The following is a 12,397-nucleotide window of genomic DNA, read 5'->3' as shown; positions in this document are numbered from 1 at the left end:
TTTGGTGCAGGAAAGAAGGCTCTCCACAGGGGGATGCTGTATCTTCCCCTGTGCATCTGCAAGCAGGCCAAGTCTTCCCCTTTCAGATCTGTTTCTCCTGGCTCTGGGTTTTTAATTGCATGTGTTTCTCTTTGCGTTTTGGAGGGATTTCCTCCAGCCTTTTGCTGAAGACTGCAGCCCTACAACTGCAGAGCCAGCAAACTGTCCTCTGCAGGCAGAGGCCCCATCTGGGTGCGCATCTCCAGCCTGTGCAGCCTCTGGCTTGACAGTGGTGCTAGCGGAGACCTTGTGCATTTGTGAGTGCTCTTCTCCTTTGCCCATAAGCAGCTGATGTTATCAGCTAGGTAGGCTCCCCACCTGCCCCTCTCTTTTACTCAGAAGATTGTTTCCTTTTATGTCCCCAGGGAGGGAGATGGTGCCAGTCATGAACAGAGGTGGTGCAAGGAGAAATTAGCATTTTACCTGCAGTGTCCTCTCCTGCACGAAGCCTCATTGGCCTTTCTGTTGGCAAAGGTGGAAGGCCAGGACGTTCACCCAGAGGTCTAAACCTTGCCCTCAAGCTGAAATGAGCTGTTTCTGATTAATTTCCAGGATAATGGAAGAGGGGGAAGCAGCCATGGGAGGATATGAAGATGTCCTCGGGCAGAGGCACTCCGATGTCTCCACTGATCTGTACAGCTCACAGTTTGAAAACATCCTAGACAATGCATCTTTATACTACAGTGCGGAGTCGCTGGAGACGTTGTACTCGGAGCCTGACAGCTATTTCAGCTTTGAGATGCCACTTACTCCCATGATCCAGCAGCGCATGAAGGAGGGCGGCCAGTTTTTAGATCGGACATCAGCCTCGGGGCAGCCAGATGTCCTGCAGCTTCCCCATGATGGGGAGGTGAAGGGCTGTGGTGAAGGCATCGCCAATGGCTTAAGGGACGTAAGCGAAACACTCTTCAGAGGAGACGTCACGGAAATCCGTCGTTCGGAAAGGTAAAAGCAGTGGGTGAGCTTTCTGTGTGCCTGCTGATTTTTCCCCAATGTCTGATTACTTCAGTGGACTGTTGCAGAGTGTAGTTTTGCCTCTTTCAACACTGCAGGTTTTCTACACAGAATAATTTCCAGAGTAGTAGAGTGAGCTGCAGGAGAGAAGTGAGCTGTCCAAACCTGCCGTTCATTAGAAAAGTGCAAGTTTACAAAGGTAATACTTGTAGGTGATACTTCTGTCAATAAAAGGCTGGCTGGTATTGTTGCATCTCTGGGACCTGTTCCTGGAGGAGTTAGTTACGAGTTACAGTCAAACCGTGTTCAGCTCCAGTTATACCTGAAAGTTTTAGAAGCAATTTTAGGAACAATGACACCCTGTGCATATGGACGAGTTGTCCAAATGCAGTTTGTGATTTGGATGGGAAGGATATGTCTCTGGGAATAGCTCTTGAGGTCAGTGGGATTTTTGCTGGTACTTCAGCTGGGACTGGGTTTTGCTCCCACCTCCTTCATGGGATTAGGGACTGTTAGCTGCTTCTTTCATTTGTGCACTAGTTACTGATTGAGAGAGGATGGAGCACTGCAAAAATGTTAACTTCTGTTTAGGTAAAGGGAGAGATAAGAAAACCTGTTAAGAGAAGAGTCACATGAGAAGCAAACTAGACTACGTGGTCAGAAAATACTGTGTAATTGTAGAAACTCTATGATCAAACTTTCCTCATTGTGTGTTGTCAAAGAGGATGGGGAGAGTGAAAGGCAGCAACAGGCAAAGTGGGGGCTTGAGTCAAAAGCAGTAATCTGTGGAGGGGTGAGGGACCTTGTGAGTGACAAAGATGGCTAGGGTCTCCATACTCCAGACACAGGACTTTATCTAAAAGTCCTTAAACTATTCGCTTAGATGGGGCTAGTCTAGCCAGAGCTTTCTTGGGAGTCAGTGATGGCAGGTCTTCTATCTGTTTTGTTCCTTTTATGCTAGTGTGAAAGAAGTTCTTTGAGCAGAAGTAGTTTTGCCAACTTTATGGGTTAAGATACAGTTTGCCCTTAAAAGAACAGGCAGGAGGACTTAGCAGTCTAAAATGTTTTTTTCATCAATCCTACTGGAAGAAAGGTGTTTAAATCTTAAACCCTGAGCTGCTTGGTGCCAGTAAGTGACTGCTAATCTGCTACAACCGGTGTGGGATCAGAAACTGAGGTCAGTCCTGACATTTGCAGCTCCCTACATGTACTGAAACTAGAGATTGCCGTAAGACTGGGTGGTGGAGGACAAGCAGCACATACAGACCCTCCTGTTACCCTGTAGCTGCAGCATCTAGTATCTAAAATATACTGTCAAGTAAGGCTCACATCAGCTCATCAAGATAAAAGTTATCACGAAGCAAGGTGAGCTTAGATGAAGCTTAGAGACACATTAGGTGCCTGCCTAGTGTGGATTTCATTAGGAATTAAGTTAATTCTAGTTTAACAGCCATAGTAATAAACCCACAGAGGATTTAAAGATTCTTCTTTTTTCCTCCTTAATAAAAAAAGGAGAAAGAAGTGTCCCTAACAGCAGGTTTGTTAGGAAGCTCTGCTGTGGCAGTCCGCAGGGCCCTGTTAGGGATGAGCCCCAAAGGCTCGCTCTGTTGTGGCAGGTGCTGATAAGCTGTAGTTGTAGTAGTAAAGCCAGCTGCAGATGCGCCCAACAGGGTAATCCTCCAGACAGTAACCTTATTAACCATCCCCCACCCCGTTATATTCTAATATCATGTTTTATTGCACCAGGGTACAGGTGACTGACAGATTGTGCGTGCTGTATTGTTGGAGCCAGTGATGGATCATGGTGTTATCATGTGTGGGTGAGGAGCACTGTGTGCATGCTGGGGACTGCATGAGATTTAGTCGCAGAGGGGACAAAATGGTGTGTCACTCTGATGCTCAGGTGGTCCAGAAATAGCTGCCTGAGCTGTGGGTACTATTTCTAAGAGTTTGCATGTGTGGTTGTGGTGCCTGAAGGAATCCCAGGCTTGTTTTTTCCACTGAAAGTCCATGTGCATGATACGTGTGTTGTTTCCTACGGTGCTGCAAACCTGTGGTTGCGTTGGGGCTGTAGTTTGCCCTGCGTAGCGCCTGGCTGGTGCTGCAGAACGTCACGGGGCGCCAGCTGAAGTGGTCCAGCTCTCCCGGAGAACGAGGTGGGGAGGGGAAGCCCACTGCCCTGCCAGACCCAGGCCGCGCTCCCTGGCCCTGCGTCCCGCAGCCACCGGCAGGAGTTCGCAGGCAGCGGCTTGCCTGCGATATATCGCAGAGCCACCGGAGGTCTCTGTGCCCTCTGCGGAGCTGCCGGCTCTCGCTGCAGCCACGGGCTCCCCCGCTCGCTCTGCCCACCTGTGGTGTGAAGTCACGGGAGGGTGGGTGAAGGCGGGAGAGGGGGTGCAGGCAGGAGAGCAGCTGGAGGATCCCATCCTGTTGGGATGGAGGTAGGTGTGGGGTCTCAGCATGTGAATAGTGGCAAATGCGAAGCGAAGTGGGGGAATTTGGGATGCGGGGGGCTTGGGAGCAAAGCAATGCAATCTGGCAGCGTGGCACAACAAGAAGCATAACCCCCCTTTTCCAGGAACGGTGATGCCAACCCAAGTGAACAAAACCCAAAACCTCAGTAGCTCCCTGTGCTGTGGTATTTCAGTGACATAAAAAAATGCACGGGAACATGCATGGGGAGAGAGTACACTTCCAAGTACCAGCACTAATTTATGGGGGACAATGTGTGAAATACTGGCAGTTCTTCACCACCCTGTACAGACGGGGAGGGCAGATGTGACAGCAAAGAGTTAATGGTTTACACCTGGAAATTGAAAGCTGTGTGCCAATTAGGAACTGAGGAGCAGGTGCTCACCATGGCCATATCCTCCTGATAGCAGGTAGCTGAGCAGTGCAGAACCTTTTGCATATCTCTGGAGGGATCCTGAGCGTAACTGGTACGTGGACCCTAGATGGCGTGAGGTTTTAATGCAAAACACAAGGAAACCTAGTCTTGTAATAAGCAGGAGGGTAACATCCTTCTCCTCTTAGGAAATCATTGGCTCTGGGAGGGGTCAGCTCTGGTATGTGAAGGCCAGTCACATGCCTTCAGAATTTAAAAAAAAAAAGTGAGGAAAAAAAATGATCAGAGGTTTGCAGGCTGCAAGTTCCTATGGGCTCCTGGGTGTCTGCATGTTTCTTCCCTGCCGTCTTCCCTATCAGCTGCTGGCCGTGGCTAAACACAGTAAGTCCTGGTGAGAGCTGAGAGCTGTGTGACCGTGCCTGCTCTGACAGCCACTGCTGCGCTTCCTTAGGGCAGGGGGACGTCAGCTGGCTCCTGGGTTTTTCTGCAGGAAAAGTTGGCTTGCTTTTGCAGGTAGTCCTTTCCTGGCAGAGTTTAGGTGCCCTTTGTGGTGTCTGGTCAGTGGAGGAGGGATGCTTGGGGAGAAGGGCATGCAACTTGCCTTCCTTCAGGAAGGGTTCCAGCTCTTGGTGCCTTTTGGGGAGTTAAATCTTTTTCCAGGTATGTAATGATCATCCCTCTGGGGAAAAAGCAAATTTCTGGAGCTGAAGATGGGTGTGGGAGACCTGGGGGAGGAAGGGGGATATGTGAGGTTTCAGAGCTGAGGGACAGCCTCAGGTGTATCAGGGCACCATGGGGTCCCTGTGAAATGTGCTGAGCCACAGGTTGCCAGTATAATGAAACTCTGCAGTAGTAATAAGGAGCTTACATTTGGGCTGTATTTGGTCCCCTTGCCTCCCTGTGATCCCTGTAGAAGTGTACTGTCCCTGTTGTTGCACCCGTGCCCCAGCTACTGCACTCCTCCATTCTCACGCCGGTGGGTTGTGTTGAGATGGAGCAAGACTCAGCCTTGGTATATGGAAGGTTAGTCTTATTTGCAGAGGCAATAAGGAAGAGTTTGCAAGGTGCTACCCAGACATCGAGCCTGAGTTTGCATTGCCTGAACTAGGTGTAATCATTTACACCAAATCAGAGTGGGAGGAAGGAGTTGTATTTCCAAAGCAGTAAGATATACCTGAGGGGAAAGTGAGTTATCTTTGCTATGTATACAGTGAGCAACAGAGCATCATATTGTCTAAAAGCAAAGTATTAAGTTTTCTCAGTGATGATCCCCAGGTTTCTTTTCTACTTTCAGACTTCAAAGACAGAATTTCTTTTAATCTTTCTTTTTTGTGCATTCTTTATATCAGACTTCCCATTCCCTCTTCCCTTGTATGCTTCAGTCAGAACAACAAATGAAAAAAAACCCCGAAACTTCTGGCATTTTTTTTCCTGAGTTGTCTTGGAAGGTGTGGTCTTTGTTGGTAGGGCATCGCCCAAGATTTTTCTAAATCTGGAGAGAAAAGAAAAAAAATCTGTATTGCAGCTCCTGATCCTCAAAAATGCTAAATATTTGCCACCGGCCATCATCTTCAAAGAATTGCTGGTGCTCAGCAAATTCCGTAAATCCTGTTTTGTTGGGGTTTTTTTCTTTCTTTTCCTACAGATGCGAACACAAATTTAGTCACATATGTATTCTTTTGTAATTTAAGGTGGGAAGAAAACAAAATCCCTAAAGCAGTGTGGTGGTTGTCAGAATAAATGCACAAGAACATAGACTGCAGTTCCAAATGGCTGCCAGGTTACTCTTAACGGTCAGGGCCTCTCCTAGTAATTCCCATAATTGTTTTCTTTCTTCTGCATATGGGTCATTTCCACCACTTTCTTAGCTGGCGCTCTGCTTATTCCTTCTTTGAGACGATAAACTTTGTTGACAGATAAACCCAGTTTTGACCCTCTTCTCCAGGTTGATTCTCTAAGTCTCCTCCCAGTGTATCACTAGCTTTGCATGCCAGTTGCACTTCTGGTTTTCAGTTTGCACTCTGGTATTTTTGTCCAGGGTAGCTTGTATTTGATTTTCAGTGTAGATGTGAGACTCGGTACTTGCATACCTAACACATAAGCTTTATTCATTGATTTTATTAGTCTCTCCAACAGCAACCTGCTAGAACTTTTTTCCGCTTTGAAGACTCAACTTGTGACCTGGTTGGATTTTTTTGTTTAATGTGAAATCTGCCAAGATCCCTGTGTTCCTAGGCTGACTTTGTTTTGGCCTTTGGACATGTCACAGCTCATGACAAACTCTGGGACCTTGGAGAGCTAGGGCTGTCAGAAGGTGGCACTTCATATTTGCTGCTATAGATATGCCCAGGATAAGGAGAGTTATTCAGAGGAATACCACTGGTTTTCCTAGAAGAGTGAATGTGTCAAATGCATCTGCAGCCAGTGAGCAGGCAGATGTGTGCTGGAGCCCATTTGCCTGCACATGGGCTACTGCACCTGTCAGTGGTTGAGCCACAGCTAAGCACAACATGCTGACACAGGTATGTTAAATCCAGGTAAACATGAAGTGGCACAATCTGCAGGGGTAAATTTCTGAAACCGGTGGCATTTTGGCAGCTGAGGATTTGCCCCTTTGTTGCACAGTTTAGTAACTTAAAAAATGTTAGGCCGCTCTGATCACCTTGGTACTCCCTGCAGGAAGGTGGCATCACTTTATCAAGGTTCTGGAAATACAGTGTGCGAGTTTGCTTTTGCTCTGGCTGACAAGGTGCTTGCAACATGAGTTTAGTGAGAGTTTGTAAAACTGATTCTAGTTCCTAAATAAACCATTGTTTTAGGGAAAAAAGGGCTGCTGACTTTTCGCCTCTTCAGTTTCCAGCCTCCTCTGAAAATAAAACAAACAAAACAAAAATCCAGGAGCTGACAGGGACAGAAAAGAAAATGAAAAAAAGAAGAAGAAAAAAAAGTGGAGCAGCTGATCGGTTCGCTGCACAAAGCGTCTCAGTATAAAGCTGTCAGCAGCTCAGCTTCTAAGCTGGCATCTGTTGGCATATCTCCATTAAAGTCAAAGCCATTTAGGTCAGGAAGCCTTCATTCACCAAAATCGAGGCATCTCTGCCAGCTCCGATTCAGTCCTGAAGTTCAGCCTGCTGTCTCATCCATTAGCCACGACTGGCTGTCAGTCAAGCCTCTCTCCACATTGTTGCTGGTTAACTCTCTTTGTCTGTCTGTCTGTCGGGATAGAGAGAGGCAGAGCCTGGCGGCTGGCAGGGAAGCATAGAGGCATTTGTAGCTTTGGATGTGACGCGGCAGCACCGGTGGAGAAGAGCAGGGCACGTAGCGTGCAGACTCCTTGCTAGCACAGCTGGCTGAGCTGTGGGTTGGTTGGTGGTTGTTTTTCCTTTATTGTGGAAATCTGTCTTTTATTATTATTGACTATTCTTTTTGAGGACATTTCGCTGCATGGTTGCAATGTAAAGCTACTGGGCGATGCTACTGCCAGCACTGAAACGCTCCATCCGCACATCTGCAGGGGAGCCTTAACCAAAAGGCGTAAACACCCATATTTTTATGCATCTTTTTGCTCCCTGTAAGGAAGACCAGCTGGACCAGTGGCCCTGTTAATATGCACTCCCTGGGACAGTCTCCAAACAGTTAAACTGAGCCCAAGCAAAGGGGGAAGTACTCAGCTGGCTTCCCAGTTTTGCTGCTGTCCTGGAGGACCCTGCAGGAGCTGCGTGGGGAAAAGTCACACTGGAGCTGAGCACAGGGATGGCTCTTGGCACTCACAGCACGCTGGTGTGGGTGGGCTCGGAAGAGAGCCCAAGGGCTCCCGAAATGCTCAGGGGCTGAGTGTTTTCTGAACAAGGTTACGGGTGTGCAATGCATTCTTCGGGTCTGGTTTTTGCTCATGTCTGGGGGCAAGTGGGCTGGATCCTGAGTGTGGGACTATCCTGATATATACAAGAGACCGGTCTACATGTCAGTGCATCTGTCAGAAATAACTATTGGTGGGGGGGAGCCCTTGGACACCCTCTGGCAGAGGCCAGGTTTTCACTCTCTAGGCATGGGGGCATTAATGTGGCAAGAGTCCCTTTGTGATCACTGACCCCTGCCACAGCAATGTAAGGAGCCTGAGGTCAAAAGGGAATCAAACCTGAAGTATTTTTAGTAAAACATTTGTACTTCAGGTGGCAAAGGGCCAGTGTGTCTGTGTAATAAAGGACACGCTGTCTCTCGGAAGGGCTGCAATCCTGTCCCTCTGTGTGGCAGGACTTCTTGTCCTAATGCTGTGATCCTGTAACGATACTGTTTGCATTTGCTGTATTGCAAGTCTAACAGATACGGCATTTTCTGAACGTGTTAGCTGTTAGTACTCTACTTATGGTCAGTGGGAATTCTTTTAATCAAAGAAAAAGGCAGGTGATTACAGGGAGCAAGAGGTTATTTTTAAGCAGCAGCATGCATTTCAGCCTCTGAAATTGACTTTGCTTATGCATTTTATTGATAACCAATAGAAGGTTGCAGGGCTTGTTTGTTTATTTTTTACTTTGCTCCTCTCTGTGTGATGTGACAAGGCTGAGGTACTTTTAATGGATCCTCAGTGGATACTCTGGGTTGTAGAAACTGTCCTCCCTTCGTGTGTCCTGGCTGATGCTGTGCTTGAGACACCCACTGAACCGAGCTGCAGCAAAGTACAGCTGTGTCAGTCCTCAAAGAGGGATCTACTTCAAAGTGTGTCTTTGAAGGGAATCCATACGTAGGACTTCAAAGCTGATTGAACCATTTGGAGTAAAACAGCACAGTGAGTCATCTGCTAGGAAAGGGCATTATTTTTATTTTTATTATTTTTCTCCCCTTCCTTTCTCCCCTTCCTACAGTTGTATCTTGGAAGAGCCCTGGAGGTGGAAGTAACTGGCAAGGTAAATTGTTGCTTGATGTGATTTTGTGCTTGCTATCTCTTGGCCCTGAAGTAGCTGGTTCAGAGCTGCAGCAAAGCTGCAGCAGAGCTGTTCCCAGCCCATCTGTGTGGTCGGTCATTTGTAGCAGGAACTGACTCATAACGTCCCACTGCTGCTGGGTTTTCTTTGCTTTCTCTGGTGGAGGTACTCCTTTCAGAGTCAGGCTGTTCCAGCACAGCTTTTCAGCTCCCGCGAAACAAAATTCAGCCTGTGCTGCGATTGTTTCTGGTCAGCTCTGAAATGTGGAAGGGTGTCACTGGCTGAGCATCCATGTCTCTCTGAAAGGTTGTAGGGCAGGGATTTGTTCCCTCAGGGCAGGACTTTTCACAGAGTGAAGTCTGCTCCCTGCTCCCTGCTGCAGTCTGGGCTGGTGTCAGGGGCGACCCAGTGCTTCTTCCTTTCTGATGTCCCTGCCACGGTGCAAGGTGAGAGCTGCTGCTGAGGGGCTGTTGAATTAGAAATAGCGTGCTCTTCACAGCCAGAGTTGATGGTTATGCTTGAGGGGATGGTGTCCTCTGTTTTGGAAGCAGGAGGAGGAGGAGGCTTGGAGTGAAGGCCTTTAATAAAAAACAGGGCCAGCACAGTGATGCAGAGGGTGATTATCAGCCCCAGCATGGCTCCCCGGCGGATGCTGTACCCCTGCTAAAAACAACATTTGTTCTGGCCCTAGCTTCAGCAAGCCAGAATGCCTCTCCACCCTTCCTTATTTTTAACATTGCTGCATTTTGCTCTGATGGACTTCGCTGGCAACTGCCTGACTTAGCCTGCCTTGAAGTAAAGCTTATGTTAAAGGGTTGCAGATTTATTTGTGAGAAAAAGTTGGTATTCCTCCTGTTTCCTCCTCCTCTTTTTCCAAAAAGACCTGGGAAGGTCCCAGCCCTGTCTCATGCAAGCTCCCCCTGAAATTGGTGCATCCAGTGCGCTCCTTCTAGCTGTGCACGCTGAATGGATTAGCATTTCTTGGGGAAGGGGATGATGTGCATCCAGGGGAGACAGTGTGCTACAGAGCATATGCTACGCTTCAGTCCAGCAAGAGCTGCAGGCACTGGCAAGCTGGGATTGCTGACATGGCTGGGCTGAGGACAGCACTTAGGCTGAGTTGTCACACCCTGTCAGCGTCAACCCCAAACATCTTCTCTTTGTTAGCAGCCGGGGCAATCGGTCCATGCTAGATCTGAGCTCTTCTCCCATTAAAAAAAAATGCTAACATGCTTTTTTTCTTTGGGACAAAACAGAGGATTTTTTCCCCATGGATTTGCTATAAAATGAAGAGCATCCCACAGTTTAAGGCACCTGAAACTGCAGGTACCCATGCTGAGGTTTGCAGTTGCAGCCTAGTAGACTGAGAGAGTGGACCACTTCTCAGTGGTCCTGAGGTGCTGGTATTGTTACCATTATGTTACTGGCTTTGCTCTATTTTTGTGTGGAAGTTGCAGCCATTCTGCAGCCATACACGTTGCTGTGGAGGGTTTCAATTTTGGTGAAACCTAGGATGGCGAGGGCAGGGAATAAGTGAATCTAGAATATTCTTAAACAGATCAAGTGTGCTAAGTGCTGACCATGACACAATTGAGATACCTTGGCATTGGGACCTGAATCACTGTAGGCCTCTAAGTTGATAATGGAATAAATGAAGAAAACAGTATAAAATGTTTCAGGCTCTGCCTAGCTGTTACGGTGTGTTATGGGAAACCAGCTTTACAGATGTTACTGTCTGCCTGTGTTTCGTCCGTGAGTGTGAAGGGGTGGCTGCTGCTGTTAGAAGGTATTGAATTTACCATAGCAGCTCTTTATGGAATTGCTGTAATTTCTGCTGGATATGGTGGTCACATCCTCTCTGCATTCACTGTGTGAACCAGGGGATGCTTTGGTAGAAGGAGGGAGGATGTGTCCGGAGTGCGTAGCTGGGGACAGAAATAAGTAGGTCTAAGGACCTGGTTTCTGGCCGCAGCTCATGCACTGTGAGACCAAGGAACTCTGTTTTCTTGTAGCTTGTGTTTTCTGATAGCGGAGATTAATGTAAGAGTCTCTGGATGAAAATCAGCAGCCGTTGCTGTACAGGCAATTACCAGTAGTATCGTTACTGTCCCTTTTGGCCTTGAATCCAGGATTAGGGGTAATATAATCTATTACATTTTCAGCCTACTTTCATCAGTGGAGGTTTCTCATTTTTGTGTGATAAAGAGTAAAGCTGCTTGAGAAATCTGTGTCCAGTCTTGCTCTACATCACAAAGCCCTTTCTTGGCTCTGTTTAGCTGGTAATGCTGCTGTGGACTCTTTATGTGTAGAAACTGTAGGCTGCAGAAGACAGACCTCTTTGCAGCCTTGGTTGTTTCTAGTCCTTGATTAGAGTCCATTATAAGCACTTTACAGAGGGAGGCAAGTATTACTATCTGTGTTCAGCAGCTGGGGAAACTGAGGCACAGACAGAAAATGGTGCACCCAGAGAGACTGGGAGGTGAGAAGAGGTGTCAGCCTTTCCCCTGAGTAACAGTCCCCGGACCCTGCTAAAATGACCTGTCCAGAAGGCAGCTTGCAGCAGGTGTGCACAGGGTATCTGTATTTCCTGGGCTTTCAGTGATGTGGGCTCACCACCTAAAAAACTTGAGAACTGAAGTCTCACTTTAATGTTAACAATCTGACATTTTCCCTGAACAGGAAACTTATGTTACAGACAATCTGTATCATTGATTTGATTGCCTTCTTGTACTTCATAAGTAATAAGTAATTAACTGTCGGAATAACTGAAGGAAGCATCCCTATTCTTTGACCTGTTATGTGTATAGGGACCCCCCATCAAGCTGAAGTTTTAAATGGAAGAGGTTCTTATGCAGCCCCGTCAGCTAGTTTTGGTGAGCCGGGGAAAGAGCTTCTTGCTGGGTGTTCCTCCTTCACATCCCAGTCGCTGCTCTGAGAGGCAAAACAGAAGCTGGGAGCTGCCGTACTGTTTATTTCACTAAGTGGTAGATGCTGACACTTCCTTTCTTTCTAAACTTATGGTGGTTTGCGGTAACATTGATTCTCGTAGTGTGCTGGTTCCTAGCAGGGTGCAAATGTTTCTTGTCAGCTTTGGCCATCTTTCAGGGCTATAAATATTGCCTTTAATAAAGAGCAGTGGTGAAACAGGGCTATGATTTATGAGCGAGGCTCTGCAAGTTGGCATGGCTTTCAAAGCAGCATTTGTATGTGGAAGGCTCCATAGATGTGTTAGCTCACCTGGTTATCCTTTGCTCTTGTCGGTTGTTAGAGCTGGGAGTTTGAAAACAGTTGTGCCTGATTTGAATGGACACAGTGTTGTTTGGGGCATGTGTCAGAGGACTCTGGAATTTTCTTTCTACACAAGTTTGGAGTAGACCGAATTTGGAGAGTTTGTGACATTGGCTAGTGCTTTTGGAAAGGCTGAGGAGGCATTTCCCACAACAACGGTATCAGGAGGGGCTTTTTTGTTTTCTAGGATAGCTGGTGGTCAGTGATGTTCATGCTGTTGTAACTGCATTTACATTATTAATTCCCTACTAGAGCACTGAGACTGAGGCCCTTTTATTATAGCACTTTATTATTTACAATGAAATAAATGCAAAGTCAAATCCCCAGTCTTTGTAGGAATGGTTTAGAT

The 12,397-nt window shown here is 47.3% G+C and overlaps 1 protein-coding gene across 2 annotated transcripts in view; it reads left to right on the top strand.

The window, feature by feature from the left end:
* Positions 1 to 12,397, top strand: part of PSD3 (pleckstrin and Sec7 domain containing 3) — a 110,659-nt gene that overhangs the window by 27,777 nt on the left and 70,485 nt on the right. For both annotated transcript variants that reach the window (XM_075079953.1, XM_075079952.1), the window contains exon 4: positions 592 to 984. In XM_075079953.1, coding sequence (XP_074936054.1) covers positions 592 to 984 — 393 coding nt within the window. The remainder of the gene's footprint in view (positions 1 to 591; positions 985 to 12,397) is intronic.

The sequence above is a fragment of the Phalacrocorax aristotelis genome, chromosome Z (genome assembly GCF_949628215.1).
Source record: "Phalacrocorax aristotelis chromosome Z, bGulAri2.1, whole genome shotgun sequence".
Lineage (NCBI taxonomy): Eukaryota > Metazoa > Chordata > Aves > Suliformes > Phalacrocoracidae > Phalacrocorax > Phalacrocorax aristotelis.
This window is presented reverse-complemented; position numbering and strand designations above follow the sequence as displayed.